Raw genomic sequence first — 19,457 nt, 5'->3', positions numbered from 1 at the left:
CCCAGAAGGAAGCATCTTATAAAGATGATGCACAAGAAAGCCTACAAACAGTTTGCTGAAGACAAGCAGACTAAAGACATGGATTACTGGAACCATGTCATGTGGTCCGATGAGACCAAGATAAACTTATGTTTACTGTGTGGCGGCAACCAAGTGAGGAGTACAAAGAGTAGTGTCTTGCCTACAATCAAGTATGGTGGTGGGAGTGTCATGGTCCCAGCCTGCATGAGTGCTGCCGGCACTGGGGAGCTACCGTTCATTGAGGGAACCATGAATGCCAACATGTACTGTGACATTCGCAAGCAGAGCATGGTCCCCTCCCTTCAGAGACTGGGCCGCAGGGCAGTATTTCAACATGATAACGATCCCAAACACACCTCCAAGACGACCACTGCCTTGCTAAAGAAGCTGAAGGTAAAGGTGATGGACTGGCCAAGCATGTCTCCAGACCTAAACCCTATTGAGCATCTGTGGGGCATAGTCAAACGGAAGGTGGGGGAGCTAACATCCACCAGCTCAGTGATTTCATCATGGAGGAGCGGAAGAGGACTCCAATGGCAACCTGTGAAGCTTTGGTGAACTCCATGCCCATGAGGGTTATGGCAGTGCTGGAAAATAATGGTGGCCACACAAAATATTGACACTCTGGGCCCAATTTGGACATTTCCACTTAGGGGTGTACTCACTTTTGTTGCCAACGGTTTAGGCATTAATGTCTGTGTGTTGAGTTATTTTGAGGGGACAGCAAATCTACACTGTTATACAGTCTGTAAACGTACTACTTTACATTGTAGCAGAGTGTTATTTCTTCAGTGTTGTCACATGAAAGGATATAATAAAATATGTACAAAAATGTGAGGAGTTTACTCACTTTTGTGAGAAACTGTATATGCTGTAAGATTATACTACTGGTCATTAAGCTACATTAAAAAGTTCTGGGATAAACCACAACTGAAAAATAAAAACAAAAACAGAATTGCATACAATACAAAGGAAGATGAAATCATGCAGTTTAGCTCGGTCTGAAGGTCAGGGAAACACTGTTAATACAGAATCTTTGACCAGAAGGAGCAGGACCATCTTCAAAGACATGACCAAGGTGAGCATCGCACTGCAAGAGAGTAGGAAAATATAGGAAAACTTTTTAAGGGTACTGATACAATACTGTCCAAGTATCAATGTGCATTCCTTACTAAATATGAGGTGAAAAAATAAATAGCAAAGTAAAAGGGACACTTTAGTCACCAAAACAACTTTAGCGTAGTGAAGCAGTTTTTGTGTTTAGATCATGTCCCTGCATTTTCACTGCTCAATTGTCTGCCATTTAGGAGTTAAATTATGTTTGTTTCTGTCTATGAAGACATGGCCACACCTCCCCAGCTATGACTGACAGCCTGCATGAAAAAAAAATGGTTTAATTTTCAATCACATGTTAATTTGCTTTATAAGTTTTTATCTTCTGCTCTATAAATTGGACTTTAAATCACACACTGGAGGCTCATGTAGGGTCTAGCAAGCTATTAACAGTGCAGGAGATAAGAACATCTAAATTAAACAGAATTTGCAATAAAGGAAGTGTAAACATTAGATGACTTCTTTACAGGAAGTGTTCAGAAATTCTGTGTAAGTCACATGCAGTAAGGTGTGACTAGGGCTGCATAAACAAAGTGATTTAACTCCTAAATCGCAGAGACGTGAGCATTAAGACTGCAGGGGCTTGATCTATATACCAAAACTACTTCATTAACCTAAAGTTGTTTTGGTGACTATAGTGTCCCTTTAAAGATAACAGTTTACAACAAATTGGCCCACATCACCGATAAAACCATAAATGATTATTAAAAGGAACTTCACATTTTTTAATAATAATAATTAAAAACAACTTTTTTTAAATTGTAGATTTGTATCAAATATGCAAATCTCAATTGTCTTATGTGCAAATATACATACTAGGAATCATGGGAAAATTGCATTATTTAACCCCTTGGCATAGCTATACATTTGATAGTGATATGACTAGTACAACCTATAGCTAAAATTGCCAGGACTAGAATACTGAACCCTACAATGCGGTACCCTGTGACACTTGCTTTAACAGCAGAGTCTTTGTTTTTGCATAGAATACAGACGTGACTACCTCTTTGCAGATGACTTCAGTTCCTGTACATCCAAGAGAATTATCTGGTCGCCTCAATATATTCGTATTGCTTTCATCAGTCCCTTGGGTGCCATAGGCTTCTGAAAAAGAAGGCCAGCCAGTCCCAGAATTGTACTTCTTGTCAGAACTAGTAAGGAGAAAAAGAATGCTTTAAATGACCCAGTAACACATAAGGGTTTATTGACTAAAAGCTTAGTGAAATCAATTTATAGTGCATTGAAACAGGGACTAAAACAGAATGGTAGTGTATAGAAAACTGTATTGCAAAATTCCTCAATTCATAAACTATCATTGCTATTTATATAGCTAAATCTTAAGGAAAGGAAAATTAGGTTTCACCTGCAGTTAGGTTCCTTAAAGAAAACTAGTCCAGGTGAATTGTTTTAGATAATGCAGTTAAACATAAATAAATCTTTAAAGATCCTGCAACTGCAGAACTTGTACAGACACCTGCTGCAGTTGGTGGAGACCTCCCAGACCAGCAAGATGTCCTACCAGTTTGGAGCATCTCATTCATGCCCATTTTCTGTCATTCCATAAAATCACTGTTCAGCTGGTCGTCTATGAGATATGTAATTCAGGCCCAGCCATAGTTTAACTCAGCAATCTGATAGTGGTTGCTATCAGCTTATTCATAGAATGGGTCACGGTATGGGTATCAGGGTAAGTGCAATCATTTCTAATCCTGGTCTACGAGGACCTCAAATAGCTGTTTAAATTGTTCATATATTAGCACGATTTTACTGGACAGCTCCTTAGCATTACTATTGGTGTAATAGCACTTTTTTCGTATTGAATCATTTTAAAGGTCAGCTATTTAGGGAACGAACACTAGGTCTGCATAGCCATCTGTTTCACAAAGGATGATAGGAGTTTTAATCCGGCAAAAAACAACTTCACCACGACACCAAGTTGATACGTGGAATGCACTCCAATAGCAATCATTTCTCCAAAACACACTGGAAAAGATCGCAAATTTTTTTTTCCTCTTAATAATTGCTGGGTCAGCAAAATATTTGAGATCGAAATGGTGAGAGGAAAAAAAAAATATCAGGAGGATACTAATCAAATCAGCTTGACTTCCCATGGATTGTAAAGCTCAAATTTTACGGCTGAAATGAAAAAGGAATATAGTCACATTTCATAGATTGCATACAGGGAGTCATGCTGCTCCTTGATAGCAAAATCGAGATCTTTCTGAGTGATTGCCGTTTGCTGTGCTCTTTGGAAATAATGGGTTTTCATTCATCCGATTGACCGGTGTATGTTCATATTGCAGTAATCTCAGCTGGAAAGAGGAACACAAGCAGAAAATAACAGTATTTACCTGAACAGTACAGAATTACAGCAAACACAGTGGTAAGTCCCTTCGTCTGTGTTGTTCAGGTAGATCCCACTGAAAGGCTGGAGATAGAAATATATTGTTAGCACAGCCAGAGGAAAGAGGACAGTTTCCGCTATCTGTGATTTACAATTTAAAAAACATGATACAAACTAATTACTTGTCATTGACAGCATGAAATAAATATCGACATTTATTAAAATAAATAGAACGTGACTCACTAATGTGAGATTTGTCAGGACTTCAAAGTGGTTTTACATTTTAGAATAATTTAGGGATTGGAAGTTTTTCATTAGGGCTCGTCTAGACTAAAGTTTCAAATTCATGTGTGTGTGTGTCTGTCGGGGGGTGAGGAAACTGACGGATGGGGGGGAGGCATTGATCAGTTTCGCACCGGGGCCCCATGTATTGTATGTACGCCACTGAGTGTCCCTTTAAGTAGCATCACCCGGAGACAAAGAGTATAGTTCCACTATATTTGTCTGTCTCTACCATAAACGGTCACTCAACCTACCAGTTCTGTTCCCTTTTCTCGTGTGACGTAGTACTGTTCAGGAGTGAGCTTCTTCTGCCAATCTGTGGAAGTGGTGGTCTCATCATATCTTGTAAGGGAACCCAAATCTAGAAAAATATTTTAAAAAATAAATAAAAACATTTTTGTATAATTATTATCTAACTAGATTGCAGAAAATGCAAGAAATAGATTTTAAAAACAAAACTTTTTTTTTTTTAATAATTCTTTATTTTTGTTGTGCACAGATTAACAAACAGCCTCAGTACGCCATAACAGCGTTGTCAAGGTATAGAGAAATTCAATATGCAATACAAGATGTGACGTTTGCTATTAAGGCACAATTTTTGTTTTAAAGTAATAGATAGATAAGTCAGGCTAGTGAGCTCAAGAATAGTAGTCTGTGTAAGTTGAGCTGACAGTAAAGGTTATTCACAGTTAGGACATGAATAGTCAAATATGTGTTCTAAAACTTACACATTATTTATAAGAACAGCAAATTGAGTTTAACACATTTGCTAGGCAAGGATAGGTTAATACACCGCCGGCACTTACAGTGCCCCACCAAAGCGAGTGTATAGTGGGTTTGGTAACTTAGGCACGGTAGGGCATGTTAAGTCCATGTTCAACTGACTACTGACATCGGGAAGCACAGCAAATCTGCTTGGCAGTATTTCAGGGCCTTGAGCATATTTGGAGGCCAGTGATGCAGAGTGGTCACAGGGAATCCGATTTTGGTCAGTGTCGGCACCTGCCACTGTGTCAGTTTGCCTGTCGCTGCACCGTGCTGCTTGCATGGTTTGCCATAGTGGGGGCTTACACTCAATCCGCGCTGATCGCTCTAGATGGCAGCTTGTAGGTAGGTGGCAGTTCAAGCGGTTCCTCTTTTGTGTGCCTCTCCTCCGTTCTGCCTGCTGTGCGCATCAAGGGCTCTTTGTCTTTAGAGTGGGCTTGGAAGCTGCCCTGCTTGTGTGGAACCAGCGCAGTCTGCAGCCTTGGGGGAACTGTTGGTAGGTCCGAGACCACCCGTTGGACCCGAGGGCTTGGCTTGGCTTCACGGGTAAGCATGCTGGGGCGGTTTGAGGAGCACATGTGGGAAGCCTGCGATGCAACTTGTCCCAGAAGCGTTCGAAGAGGGTGGCCAGCCTGGACAGAGCTTCGCTGACCGTGAAAGCCACACCTAAATACGCCTGTGGAAGTGCTGTGCCCGCCTCCATCTTGAGATCGGCCACTCTGCACACTGCTGCCTGGGGTAGGGTGAGTCTGAGTGCGGATAGGTGTTGGCTGCTGTGGAGGTGGGACCGGGAGGACCCCCACCGGTCCAAAAGGGGGGAGGGACGCAGAGCTCAACCCCCCTCACTATTTTTAGGGTGAGGGGGTAGGTAGGGAATAGATTTTTATTTGGGTGGGGGGAGGTGACTAGGGGCTTGAGGGGCTTGGGGACCCCTAGTGACCTTGGAGGGGGGGGGGATTTTCATTTAGGGCCCCCACCCACCGCTCAGGGGTGGGGACCGGGGGGGAGGACAGTAGGTCCCCCCCACATTCTTATTTATGGCCCCCACCCACCACTCTGAGGTGGGGGCCAGGGGGGGGACAAAGTAGGTCCCCCCCTCATTGTTATGTAGGGCCCCCACCCGCTGCACAGGGGTGAGGTCCGGGGAGGGGGGGTAGGACAGTAGGTCCCCTCCCTCAATCTTATTTAGGGCCCCAACCCACCGCTCAGGGGTAGGGGCTGGGGGGGAGGACAGTTGGTCCCCCCCTCATTGTTATGTAGCGCCCCCACCCACCGCTCAGGCAGTGGTGTACACACACTCCATGGGGCCCCGGTGTGAAACTGATCCGTGGGCCCCCCCTACCGTGAACCTCTTCCCCCTGACTGTGGGCCCCTCCCACCCGACACATACATACAGACACAAACACATACACACACCCCCGACAGACACATACATACATACACACATGCAGACACATACATACAGAGACACACACGCAGACACATACATACAGAGACACACAGACACATACAGAGACATACATACACACATACAGAGACACAGACACACATACATACACAGACATACAGATACACACACACACACAGAGACACACAATCATACACACATACAGAGACACAGACACAAACATTCATACACAGACATACATACAGATACACACACACACACACAGAGACAAAGACACAGACATACATACACAGAGACACAGACACACACATACATACACACACAGAGAGACAAAGACATACATATGGATACACACACACACATACACAGACATACATAAAGATACACACACACATACACAGACATACACAGACATACACAGACACAGACATACACACATACAGAGACACAGACACACAGACACAGACATACATACACACATACAGAGACACAGACAGACATATACATACACAGACATACATACACACAGAGACACAGACATACACACACAAATACACAAAATGTTTCCTATCATGTGTGGGTCCAGTGGTGGCTCAGCCTGGTGGGAGTCAGAGTTCCCACTCTGACTCCCTCCTCCTTTCTGTTTCCTCCCGCGCGGGCTCTCAGTATGCTGGGAGGAGTGACGTGCGGTCACTTCCTCCCAGCGTGTGATGATCTCATCAGAGGGGGCCCGGTTGAGCACTTAAAGCGCTCAGCGCAGACCGGGCCCCCTTAAAATCCATGTCCATCGGGTGGCCCTGACAGCATGGGCCACCCGATGGCCCCCTGACATGCGGCCCCGGCGGTTTGCCGCACGGGCCGGGGCCGCAAAGCGTGGCAGCTGGTACCCGGTCGCGGGGGGTAGCAGGGCGGCCGGGCCCCCTGGAGTGCCGGACCCGGTCGCAGCTGCGACCCATGCGACCGCGGTACGTATGCCACTGCGCTCAGTGGTGGGGGCGACAGTAGGTCTCCCCCCCCACAAATTCTTATTTAGGGCCCCCACCCACCGATCAGGGGTGGGGGCTGGGGGTGGGAGGACAGTAGGTCCCCCCCTCATTGTTCTGTAGGGCCCACACCCACCGCTCAGGGGTGGGAGGACAGTAGGTCCCCGCCCCTCATTGTTATGTAGGGCCCCCACTCGCCGCGCAGGGGTGGGGGCCGGGGGGGAGGACGGTAGGCCCCCCCCTCAATCTTATTTAGGGCCACCACCCACCGCTCAGGGGTGGGGGTCGGGGGGGGGTAGGTCCCCCCCTCATTGTTTTGTAGGGCCCCCACCCGCCACGCAGAGGTGGGGGCCATTTTAGAGCCAATTTAGTGCCCAAAAGTTTGGGTCCCCATTGACTTTAATGGGGTTCAGGGTCAAGTTCGAGTCCCGAACTCAAACTTTTTGCTGAAGTTCGGCCGAACCTGGCAAACCCGGCAAACCCAAACATCCAGGTGTCCACTCAACTCTAATGTTGATATTTCAGCTGAATTTTCTATTAGAGTCTTTTTTCGTAACTCACATATTAGTAGTTGAAATAGGAATTTGCTAGCACGAAATAAACAATCATAATAATGAGCAAATGCTCTGATTGCAGTAGCTCAGGGTTAAAAGTCACCTTCACCCTTTAAAGGGCGTCAGAATGAGTAGGATTAATATGGGTAATAAATTCTATTCACCTGGTAACTCAGTAGAATCTAAGAACATGTACACTTAAATTACTTAATTAAGCTAAAGTTGTTTTGGTGACTATATGTCTCTTTAACTAGTCTGCAGAGTCAATTTGGTTAAATGAAATAGAAAACCACGAGTTTGTCTCTGAGTGCAAAGCAAACAGTGAATAATGATGCTTAGAAATTAATAAAATAAAATTATAAACATGCTTGCTTGGATGTCTACGTGTTCCATGAGCAACATTTTCCTGTGTATATTGGCCGTAAAAGCTGCTCTTGAAAGAGATTTTCCCATGGTGTTATAAGTCATCTGAGGACACTTATCCAGAGGCTTTCAAGAACATTTATAGCATGAAAACAGACACGACTATCTGGAAAATGCTAACTACTGCTGAGAGTTATACATTAACCAGCTGTGTGAAGATAACACATTATATGTAGCTATTAATATCTTTATTGTGAAACTGGATATGATGGCTTGTATTCTGGTCTGTCTAATCACCGCTTACCAGATAAATACATCACTGAATATTGCAAAGGCTTTTAATGTCTTGCATTAGATGTAATTTGGCAAAATCGGTTCATGAGCTGGGAATGATCTTGGGGAAGGCACAACAAAAGTATATATATAAAAAAAAAAGAAAAAAACATCTCAATACTTGACACAAACAGGGTTATCCACTAAAACACGAACAGTCAGAAATTTAAAGTGAAAGTCAAATTTAAAGTTAAAATCAGAACTGAAGTTAGGCTGAAGTCTGAAACTCACTAATTGAAACATTTTTTACCATGGCATTTATTTGAAGCAAGGTACCCATAGCTAGCATATAAACAGATCAGGAACCAGCAATTTTGTTTATAGATTGGGTTGCAGACAAAACTTAAAAGTTAAAGTTATGCAAATTTACACATTTTAATTTTATCGTTTATCCTTTATTAAAACTATTTGGGAAATAAAAAGCTTTGGACAGTATACAGTGTCCATTTACCTTGCAATATTTCACAGAGGGTCCTAAATGTTAGTATAAAAGTAAAAATGCATACTATTCCAACATACAGTAGGTATGACAAAAATATATAAATAAAAATGGTCTGCTTAAAAAGGTATTTGTGATTACCTTGCATAGCTGAAATGAGACATGTGCCCATCGAGTTCAGCCTCTCTCACATCTGTTTTTGCGGTTTATCCAAAAGAAGGGAAAAACAAACCCCAGTTTGAAGCACTTCCAATTTTGCAACAAACTAGGGGATAAAATTAACTCTCGACCCCAGTATTGCAGTCAGATCTCTCCTTTGATCTAGAGGTGGCTACCTCACATATTGAAAAATTATATCCCTGGGGGGCGGGGCCTGACTGCAGAACAGAGCAGACGTGTGTTGCGGAAGCTCCTGCAGCCCCATACAAACTACGCTGAATCCCACTAAGCTGAACCTGTAACCCGACTCATTCTGGCTCCTAAGTGACTCGGGACACCGAGACCTACAGGATGACACCTTTCCCGAGGTTATACGCCAAGGTCCCGATCACTCAGCCACTGAGGCCTACACACGAGGCGGACATGTGGAGACGGCCGCTCTCCCGTTGTCCCTCAGCACTGAAAAGCACTGCTCAGACCACCGTTCCCCCCCCCCCCTATGGACCGGCGGGGGTTATCCCGGTCCCCACCAAGCTGGCATGCAAAGTTACGCGGACTGCGCCTGACCACCCGGACTGGGCCTCTGAATTTCCTGAACCCAGCAACATGGCGGATACTATATTCAGGCCTGTACTCACACTACCCCAGCCTACCAGTCTGGATTTAATTTTCCAGAAATTCTGGGCCCGTTTGGAGCAACACCTAACCGGGTCCTCCCCGGCTCACAGAGCGGAGACGATGAGGAGGAAACGGAGGGGTCAGATTCCAGGTAAAGCCTGTTCTCCCACTCCCGCTACTACCAATGTATACCCACCCGGGCCGTAGGTCCCATGGAGACGTCCTCCGAAGCTTCAGCCACCACGCCAGAAGCCCGCCCGCCGCTGGCGGCGGCAAAACACCGGGGCCACTCACGGCGCCCACATGGGGCAAGACCCGGCCCACGTAGAAGACCGAATCTGTGGCAAACAGAAGCAGACCCGACATGAGGCCTGGGGCTGGGGAGAAGCCCCCCCTTCCTCAAAACTACTCAGCACCATCCACTGCACCCACGCTCCGACAGCCACACGACCCGATGAAGGCATTGGCTGATGCGGTGACCTGAACACAGGCTTCGCACACACAACCGATCACTGGCATGAACTAACAAACGGAGAGAAACTACACTACTACGGATGAGTACTGCTTACTACCCGAGCGATCACTGACTCTCAGTGACAGTATCATTTGACTCAAAGCTGTACCACTTCGAACACCATTTACTACACTGTGACCCATCTCCACACCTCAGATATACCCAACTCCTTTAGCTTAGAGTTGTATCTGCATATTAGCTAACCCCATGATGATCTAATACCAGCAGTTGCCGGGATCATAACGCCACATGTGTGCCCCCAGTCCATAATCATTCGCAGGGGACTATCCCCCCTAAGCTTTAAACCATAGCTTGCTGCCTAGTACATATTTGTGTGAAAGCTTAAACTACCCAACGCAAACCAATCTTATATCAAAGCTAGTTCCAGCCTGTATTACCTAGTTGGCCTGTTACCTAAGGACAAGCACACTGTTTAACTAACTTGCTTCAATAACGCTCTCTCTGATATAACTGACCTAGCCTGTTAATATATTAAAAAATGTGCATGTTTCTTGTATGCCCTGCATGTTAAGCGGGAAGAAATGCCTGAGGATTGCTATTGGGGCACCTTAAGCCTGCTTGTACTATTATTATGCACCGCAAAAAAAAAAAAAATAATAATTATATCCCTGAATATTGTGTTTTTGCAAGTATTTTATCCTGTTGCTGTTTAAACATCTGTACAGACTCTGATAAAACCACTTTTTCCGACAGAAAAGTCCACTTTCCTATAATTTTTACTGTAAAAAAAACCTTTCCTTTGCCCTAGACTAAATCTCCTTTCGTCCAGTCTAAACGCGTGACCTTGTGTCCTATGTATCGATTTCCACACAATGGTTTGTATTGGCCCCGAATATATTTGTATACTGCTATCAAATTACCTCTGAGGCGCAGTTATTTTAAACTATTTACAGATTAACAGATTTAAATTTGTTAACCTTTCATACACAAGGTATGATCTTATCTTAAAGAGGCAAAAATTATATTAATATCCTGAGAATTAATACGTGACAATACCTTACTGGCCTTAGCAACTGCTAATTGACACATTGTTGCTTAGTTTGTTGTCTATAACTGTAACGGACCACGTTGACGGATGCTTTCTAGCTGATGCCGAAGACCATAAGCACCGCTCCGGACACCACAACCACCGCAGACTCCACAACTGCCGTAGCATAACTGGAGTCTCGCCATCTTCCTTCCACCCTTTATGAACCTCCGACATCCAGGACCGTGTGGGAACGACCTCGCCTCCAGGAGAGCGTATCAGGAACAGCTCTTAAAAGAGCTAAGTGATTAGAGCTCAGGGGAGTATACAAAGTATAGCAATCCCCAGTGTGCATATAGCAGTTCCCTACAATAACAAGACAAGGCTATGTATTGAGGGTTAATCAGATCTGAAGGTTTAATGGTACAGCTGCTTCTTTTATACAGTATTTCCTCACAAGGTTACCGCCCACATGGACCTTGTGGGGCACAGGACATGAAATGCACAATCCAATAAAAACATAGTTTTTACATTTGAAGCCTCCCAGTTACTGTACACAAACCCTCCCCTCTGCCTTTTATACAATTAACAAACACAATGGACTAACTCAATTACCCACAGGCAGAAAACACCACATATCTAATTTTATAGCGAAAGTGCATTTTTTTTAATTTTTTTAAATGTATGTATATTTATCTATTTTTTCCTTTGTTTTTTTTATATACTTTTTCTGTCTGTCTTGTCTGTGAGGTGCTCTGTGTGTGTGTGTTAGAGGCAGTGTGTGTGTGAAGGAGGCAGTGCGTGTGAGATGTGAAAATCTATCTTAATGTCTCCCCCCTCGCAGTGTGTGTGTGTGTGAGGGATGTAGTGTGTGTGTGTGAGGGATGTAGTGTGTGTGTGTGAGGGATGTAGTGTGTGTGTGTGAAGGGTTCATAGGGTCTATGCTGTGTGTAGGTGGGTGAGATGTGAAAATCTATCTTAATGTCTCCCCCTCCATTCTTCTTACATTTTACCAGGGAGGGGGGACATAATGCTGCAAGCCCTGGTGGTCCAGTGGTGGCATGTCCACTCTAGCCTGCAGCTCCTCTGGCTACAGACTGACTCTCCTGTCCTCCTGTGAGCAGAGCACTGTATCGGAGCGTTGCCATGGTAATGCACAGCAACACTCCGACCAGCCTGCTTGCGGTTGGAACACAAAGCCTCCCAGGCCCTTCCCTCCCTCTGCTGGAACTAAGTGCCAGCGGGCCGGTGAAGCAGATCTTTGATCACTTCACCAGCCCGACAGTGCTTACAGCAAGGCTGACTCTGCATGGGCCGGCAGGGGAGAAGAAAGGATCTCCCCTGCTGGCCTTGGTCCACACCCATCGAGGCCCACTGGGCGTTTTCTGCAGACCCACACTGCTAGATATACACAGAGCTACAAAAGAATCCTCCCTTTCATACAAATAATACATAATATTCTTCATAAATACAACATTACTGGCAATCCACATACAGGCACACAAAGCACACAAGCAGTCATACAAATACACACACACTATGTGAAATATCATACACACACACACACACACAGGCAATGCTTTCAGCAGGACAGTCACGATTTTAGGGTCCTATCAGAGTCTTGTCCTGCATCCAGGAACACCAAGGAAATTTGCCTTCGGTACAGAGCAAGTGGATTATTAAATGCACTCGCCTTGTGCAACAGGCATTGGGACTATGCAGAGAATACATCAGTAGTGCTCTTTTTATGGTCTTGCGGGTTGGGAGGCGATCTGTCAGACTGATACCAGGCGGGCCCGACCATTATAACCGTGCCCACCAGTCCCAATTCCATCCTGCCCAATGATGGAAGGTGTGCAAAAGTTAGTGTATGTTCATGAATCCTGAATTTGTGAGTAAACAGGGCATTTAAAAAGTTCACTTTAGTGTGGTCTTGTGTGATCATAAGACAAAAACAAATAATTACAAAAAAAATGATTACCTTTATATTTTCATTACGAAATAACACACACAGAAGGTGTATAAACATTATCTTTCCTATCAGATCTTCGTGCACTACAGCTTGGTGTAATGGTTGTGACGCAAGGAATGGGTGCACGTGAAGTCAATCAAAACGTGTTATTCACTAAAAACTGAGATGGGTCGGGAATCCAAAGTGAATTTCACATTTTAAGTTAGAATAGCTGATCTAAAAACAGAGCTGGCTTAGAATTTGTTTCCAATTTCACCATATTGGCTTAAAATCTGTAATTCACTAAGAGTTCACAATAATTCAAATTTTATTGAATACCCCTGATGATAAATACGCCATGGGGGGGCTAAATTGAGGCTAAAACAGCCGATATAGAAATAAATGTCCATCTCAGCAAAAGGTACAGTCTGGACATTATTATAGTCTAAATCTTACCATTCGAACCTGAACTTGCTACAATTCAGAATGTTGTGAATCTCAATATAAACAGTAAATCGTAATAATGAGATCTATCTTTCAACATTTACATTATGTATTTTTTTTTTTTTTGCTATGTTCTATAACAGCAAGATGTGAAATATAATTATAATTTTATTGCCATGTAATCAATTAATCCATAGAAAATCAATACATGTAATTAAGTATAGCACATTTATCCAATCCCTGATGGCTTGTATGCAGCAAGTACCCTTCAACCATGAAGTTTGCTAATTAAATTCAGAGCATTATGGGGTTAAATCCTTGGTGCATGTAATTCCCTTGAAATGCGCACAGATGGGGCGATCGAGAATGCCAGTGGAAATTTCCATATCGTGAGGCAAGCTCTGCCTGAAATATCTGGCACAGGGATTCCACTTGTGCCATTTAATAGCAGAGTTGCCCATCAGTGACGTAATAGGACGTTGGTAAGCTATCAGGGTTTATTTAGAAAACATTGAATTGTAATGACCTTAAATGGAATTTAAAAATCAAGTGAAATTAGCTGGTTTGGAAAAATCCTCCAACTTGGCTATAGTCACAGCTCGGCTATTTTAAACTGCATTTCGCAGTTTAGTGCAATTCAAAGGTTAATTAATTAACTCCTAAACCCTTAAAGTACAAATAGTTGGAATTTAAAATGAATTTTAAATTTTAGGCCAGAATTGGCAAACTGAAAGTTATTGAAAGCACAACAATTCACAATTTAGTGATCAACCTTGGGAGTAATGATTACATTACAATTAAATAATCGACACCAAGGAGCACCATTGCTCCCTATGTCCCATTCTGGGGGCAACAGATAGGGCAATGCAATAAAACTGGAGGAATGTTTGTGATGCAAGTTGGGGGATATTTAGAAGATTCCAGATACATTGACTGACCCCACAAACCTGGAGAGATGCAAGATAGCTGCACTAACTCCATATTACTCACAGCTGGGGCCGTATAAGACACAGACTCCAGGAACAGACACCAACCTCCATACTACACACAGCTGGAGCCCTGTATAAGATACAAACCCCAGGAACAGACACCAACCTCCATATTACACACAGCTGGAGCCCTGTATAAGATACAAACCCCAGGAACAGACACCAACCTCCATATTACACACAGCTGGAGCCCTGTATAAGATACAAACCCCAGGAACAGACACCAACCTCCATATTACACACAGCTGGAGCCCTGTATAAGATACAAACCCCAGGAACAGACACCAACCTCCATATTACACACAGCTGGAGCCCTGTATAAGACACAAACCCCAGGAACAGACACCAACCTCCATATTACACATAGTTGGAGCCCTGTATAAGATACAAACCCCAGGAACAGACACCAACCTCCATACTACACACAGCTGGAGCCCTGTATAAGGCACAAACCCCAGGAACAGACACCAACCTCCATACTACACACAGCTGGGGCCGCATAAGACACAGACTCCAGGAACAGACACCAACCTCCATACTACACACAGCTGGAGCTCTGTATAAGACACAAACCCCAGGAACAGACACCAACCTCCATACTACACACAGCTGGAGCTCTGTATAAGACACAAACCCAGGAACAGACACCAACTCCATATTACACACAGCTGGAACCCTGTATAAGACACAAACCAAGGAACAGAAACAGAAACCAACCTCCATATTACACACAGCTGGAGCTCTGTATAAGATACAAACCCCAGGAACAGAAACCAACCTCCATATTACTCAAAGCTGGGGGCCGCATAAGATACAAACCCCAGGAACAGAAACCAACCTCCATATTACACACAGCTGGAGCCCTGTATAAGGCACAAACCCAGGAACAGACACCAACTCCATATTACACACAGCTGGAACCCTGTATAAGACACAAACCCCAGGAACAGACACCAACCTCCATATTACTCAAAGCTGGGGGCCGCATAAGATACAAACCCCAGGAAAAGACACCAACCTCCATACTACACACAGCTGGAGCTCTGTATAAGACACAAACCCCAGGAACAGACACCAACCTCCATATTACACACAGCTGGAGCCCTGTATACGATACAAACCCCAGGAACAGACACCAACCTCCATATTACACACAGCTGGAGCCCTGTATAAGATACAAACCCCAGGAACAGACACCAACCTCCATATTACACACAGCTGGAGCCCTGTATAAGACACAAACCCCAGGAACAGACACCAACCTCCATATTACACACAGCTGGAGCCCTGTATAAGACACAAACCCCAGGAACAGACACCAACCTCCATATTACACACAGCTGGAGCCCTGTATAAGACACAAACCCCAGGAACAGACACCAACCTCCATATTACACACAGCTGGAGCTCTGTATAAGACACAAACCCCAGGAACAGACACCAACCTCCATACTACACACAGCTGGAGCTCTGTATAAGACACAAACCCCAGGAACAGACACCAACCTCCATATTACACACAGCTGGAGCCCTGTATAAGATACAAACCCCAGGAACAGATACCAACCTCCATACTACACACAGCTGGAGCTCTGTATAAGATACAAACCCCAGGAACAGACACCAACCTCCATATTAATCAGAGCTGGGGGCCGCATAAGATACAAACCCCAGGAAAAGACACCAACCTCCATACTACACACAGCTGGAGCTCTGTATAAGACACAAACCCCAGGAACAGATACCAACCTCCATACTACACACAGCTGGAGCTCTGTATAAGATACAAACCCCAGGAACAGACACCAATCTCCATATTACACACAGCTGGAGCTCTGTATAAGACACAAACCCCAGGAACAGACACCAATCTCCATATTACACACAGCTGGAGCTCTGTATAAGACACAAACCCCAGGAACAGACACCAATCTCCATATTACACACAGCTGGAGCTCTGTATACGGTACAAACCACAGGAGCATGCACTAACTCCATATTACACACAGCTGGAGCCCTGTATAAGGTACATGCACCATTCTAACATTACACATTATGACATAGAAACATGAGTGTGGCAGTATATAAACAGTACAAGGCTACCTACCAGTATCATTGCTACCTACCGGTATGTACCATCCTTGGCTTGCTCCACGTTCGGCTGGTGATGGCAGTGATGGTTCGAGCGGTCCTTTCTCTCCTCAGAAGGATGCTAAAGGTTTTCAGTATCCGAGCCATGGTGCAGTCAGAGTTAATGCAGAGAATGGTCTGTCAGTATACAGCTCTGCCTGCTGCTGCTTCTGTCTGTGTACTCTCACTGTGTGTAATGCTGCTGTCACTCCCACCCCCGTGACGTCAGCCCAGCCAGGATGGAGTACAGTGGGTTAAAGGGCATTCCACGACTCATGTTGCTGCAGCAATGTATCACTGTGTCTGCAGCCATGTGTCATTCTACAAACTGAGGAACATGAACCTTCATAGAACACACACATTCCACAGGACTGACCTCTGTCTGCTGGGAACAGAGATAAGAAAATATACACAGCAAAATAACTCTATTATCGTAGCTGACTCTGCAAGTCCTATAAACGGAAGTTCACTAATGGCAGTACTGTTATTATTATTATTATTATTTATAAAGCGCCAACAAGTTCCGCAACACCTTTTAGCACCACGCGGCGGTCTGGCGAAAAGAGGAGAAATATTTCGCGGATCAGTGTCAGCCAGAAATAAAAACCAATGGTATGTGTGAGGAATGCAGTGTGTATATGGGGGTGTGTGTGCGTGTATGGGGGGCAGTGTATGTGTGTATGGGGGGCAGTGTGTGTATGGGGGGTAATTGTTTGTGTATGAGGGAGCGGTGTGTGTGGGGGGGGGGGGTAATTGTGTGTATGTATGGGGGCAGTGTGTGTCTGTATGGGGGGAGCAGTGTGTGTGTGGGGTTGGTGGGTAGATTAATAAATATATTTTTTTTTAATTTAAAAAAATAGTAATTTTGATATCCCTCCTCCCTGCTTACCTTTACCTGGGAGGGGGGACAGTACAAGGCAATCCCTGGTGGTGTGGTGGAGAAGCCCTGGTGGTTCCAGTGGTGAGAGTGAACTCTATCAGCCTCAGGAGCTGCTAGAGTTCACTCTCATGAGATTCAGAGCATTGCCATAATAACCACGGCAACGCTCCGAGCTTGTGAAAGGGGAACCCGGCAGAGCTGCAAGTTAGAGCTCCCCTGGGTCCTCTCTATGCCAGGCCTCTATAGTAGAAGGAGAACAGGTAAACATTTTAGGAGATGTATCAATTCACCAAGCTGTACACTTAGAGTCATTCCCGAGACAATGAGTTTTACCTTGACTATACCTCAGTGTTGGTCAGCAGTCAGCAGGAGAAGCAAGTGGCCCACATTTAAGACCCTGTAATTGATCAATTATGGAGGGACCACCCTGCTGAACTATAGAAACTTCTTAGAAGAGAATCAAACACTTTCATGTTGAAAATGGGCTGTTGTGTTGAAGTCTAAAATACTGGACGGAAATAAATGGTTCTCCCTCAGAAGTACAGAGGAACGGTGCTCAGATCTCTACATGATCACCATGTTCATTTAGGAATAGATAAGGCCATTGGATTGATACAAGACCGATTTTTATTGACCCAGAATGAGAGAATCTGCTGAGATATACTGCTGGAAGCGCAGTAAATGTATTCAGTGAAAGACATTGCCTATGTGCGATGCTCCCATAGGTGACTTAAAGAGTTAGAGTTCTGGTCCTATGGATCTAGTATGTATGGACTTCCTATGCACAAAACTGATTCCACAGGGACTAGTAATATATTAGTGATCATGGATCATTTTACTCACTATCCTCAGACTTATCCCACATAAGACCAGAAAGCTGCTACAGTTGCCAAAGTGTGCTCGCAGAAATTCCTCATCCAAAATGGGCTTCCTAACTGCTTGCATTCTGATCAAGGTTAAGATGTTCAGAGCAAGATCATCAAAGAATTGTTGAAATGATTGCAAATTGAGAAATCTAGAACAACTCCATATCAACCTCTAAGAAGGGTTCAGCCAAACCTTGTTGTATGTGTTGGGCTCTCATAACGATGCTGAGAAGAGGACCTGGAGTGGACACGTAGAAACTATTGCCCATGCTTACAACTGTACCAGGCATTAATCCACTTGGTATTCACCCTAATTTGTTATGTGAGAGGCAAGGCTTCCTTTTGATATTTGTCTTGGACTATGTATAACATGAGTCATGTGTCCCATTATCAATTTGCCAGAGTTCTGAAAGAAACTCTTCGAAAAGCTGATTAATTGTCTGAGCAAGGTACCATCAAGATAAATGAGAATAACAATCGACAATATGATACCAAAGTATGAATACTTACAAGGATATTCAGTTTGGAGATAAGTTCTTGTAAGATACCTGGGAGTCCCTGGGAAGCACAAATTAGCATACAGGTGGATAGACACAAGGGATGTGCATGGGCTAAAAGTTCGGTTCGGAACTTCAGGACTTGCAAAATTTGGGACTTCGGCACTTTGAGACTTTGGCAATTCCCTATCCCTAACCACTACAACCACTTACACATTTAGGGGTAGGGTTAGATTCCTGTCATTATTCACGTAATTTTCCCTCCCTCTCTTGTTTTGCCACTTTTTAGAAATCCAAAGCACTTCGGCATATGCGAAATTCAGTGGTTCAGCACTTCCGAAATTTGGAAGCGTCCGAATTGCCAAAATTCGTCCGAATTTACATTCGTAAAGAAACGAATTGCACATGTCTAGATACACTATTTGAGGTTGTCACCAAAATGGATGGAATTCCTGTGTACATAATCAAAGATTCCAAGGGAAGAATCAAAGCTTGGTACAAGAAACATTTATTACTTGTGGCCTTTGCTGAAGAGGACAGCATTAGTAAAAGGAACCGTAATCTTCCTCCTTATCCAAATGATAATTTTGAAGATGATTATCCTAGAGAAGGTCCTAGTAAGTTATAACCAAGTAGTGAACGAGTGGAGAAACCTATCCCTAGATCTATATAGGTCCCCGCTTTTTTAAATAAATAAAGTCTACTTACTTTTTCCCATTGTATTCAATGCTCTCCTATGGGATTCTACATCATGTGACCAAGTTTTGTTCAGTGCAGCAGAATCACTTCTAGTTGGCTGTATGATACTCTATCTTG

General features: G+C 44.1%; 1 protein-coding gene across 1 annotated transcript; it reads right to left on the bottom strand.

Annotated features, from left to right (window-relative positions):
• Window positions 1-840: 840 nt before the first annotated feature.
• Window positions 841-16,571, bottom strand: MSRB2 (methionine sulfoxide reductase B2). Its single transcript, XM_063450787.1, has 5 exons — window positions 16,395-16,571; window positions 4,015-4,121; window positions 3,486-3,562; window positions 2,138-2,285; window positions 841-1,111 (listed from the first exon to the last, which is right to left on the bottom strand). Exons 1-5 carry the CDS (start codon window positions 16,504-16,506, stop codon window positions 1,013-1,015), a joined length of 543 nt encoding a protein of 180 aa, XP_063306857.1. The 5' UTR covers window positions 16,507-16,571; the 3' UTR covers window positions 841-1,012.
• Window positions 16,572-19,457: the final 2,886 nt, after the last annotated feature.

Source organism: Pelobates fuscus, chromosome 4 (assembly GCF_036172605.1).
Source record: "Pelobates fuscus isolate aPelFus1 chromosome 4, aPelFus1.pri, whole genome shotgun sequence".
In the NCBI taxonomy this organism is placed as follows: domain Eukaryota; kingdom Metazoa; phylum Chordata; class Amphibia; order Anura; family Pelobatidae; genus Pelobates; species Pelobates fuscus.
Note: the sequence above shows the minus strand (reverse complement) of the source record. Positions and strands in the feature narration are given on the sequence as shown.

Coding starts and splice junctions, on each gene's coding strand:
- MSRB2 (XM_063450787.1), bottom strand. CDS start 16,506: ATGGCTCGGATACTGAAAACCTTTAGCATCCTTCTGAGGAGAGAAAGG. Junction 3,563..4,014: donor GAGAAAAGGGAACAGAACTG/GTAGGTTGAGTG, acceptor TTCTATCTCCAG/CCTTTCAGTGGGATCTACCT. Junction 1,112..2,137: donor CTGAAGTCATCTGCAAAGAG/GTAGTCACGTCT, acceptor ACTCTCTTGCAG/TGCGATGCTCACCTTGGTCA.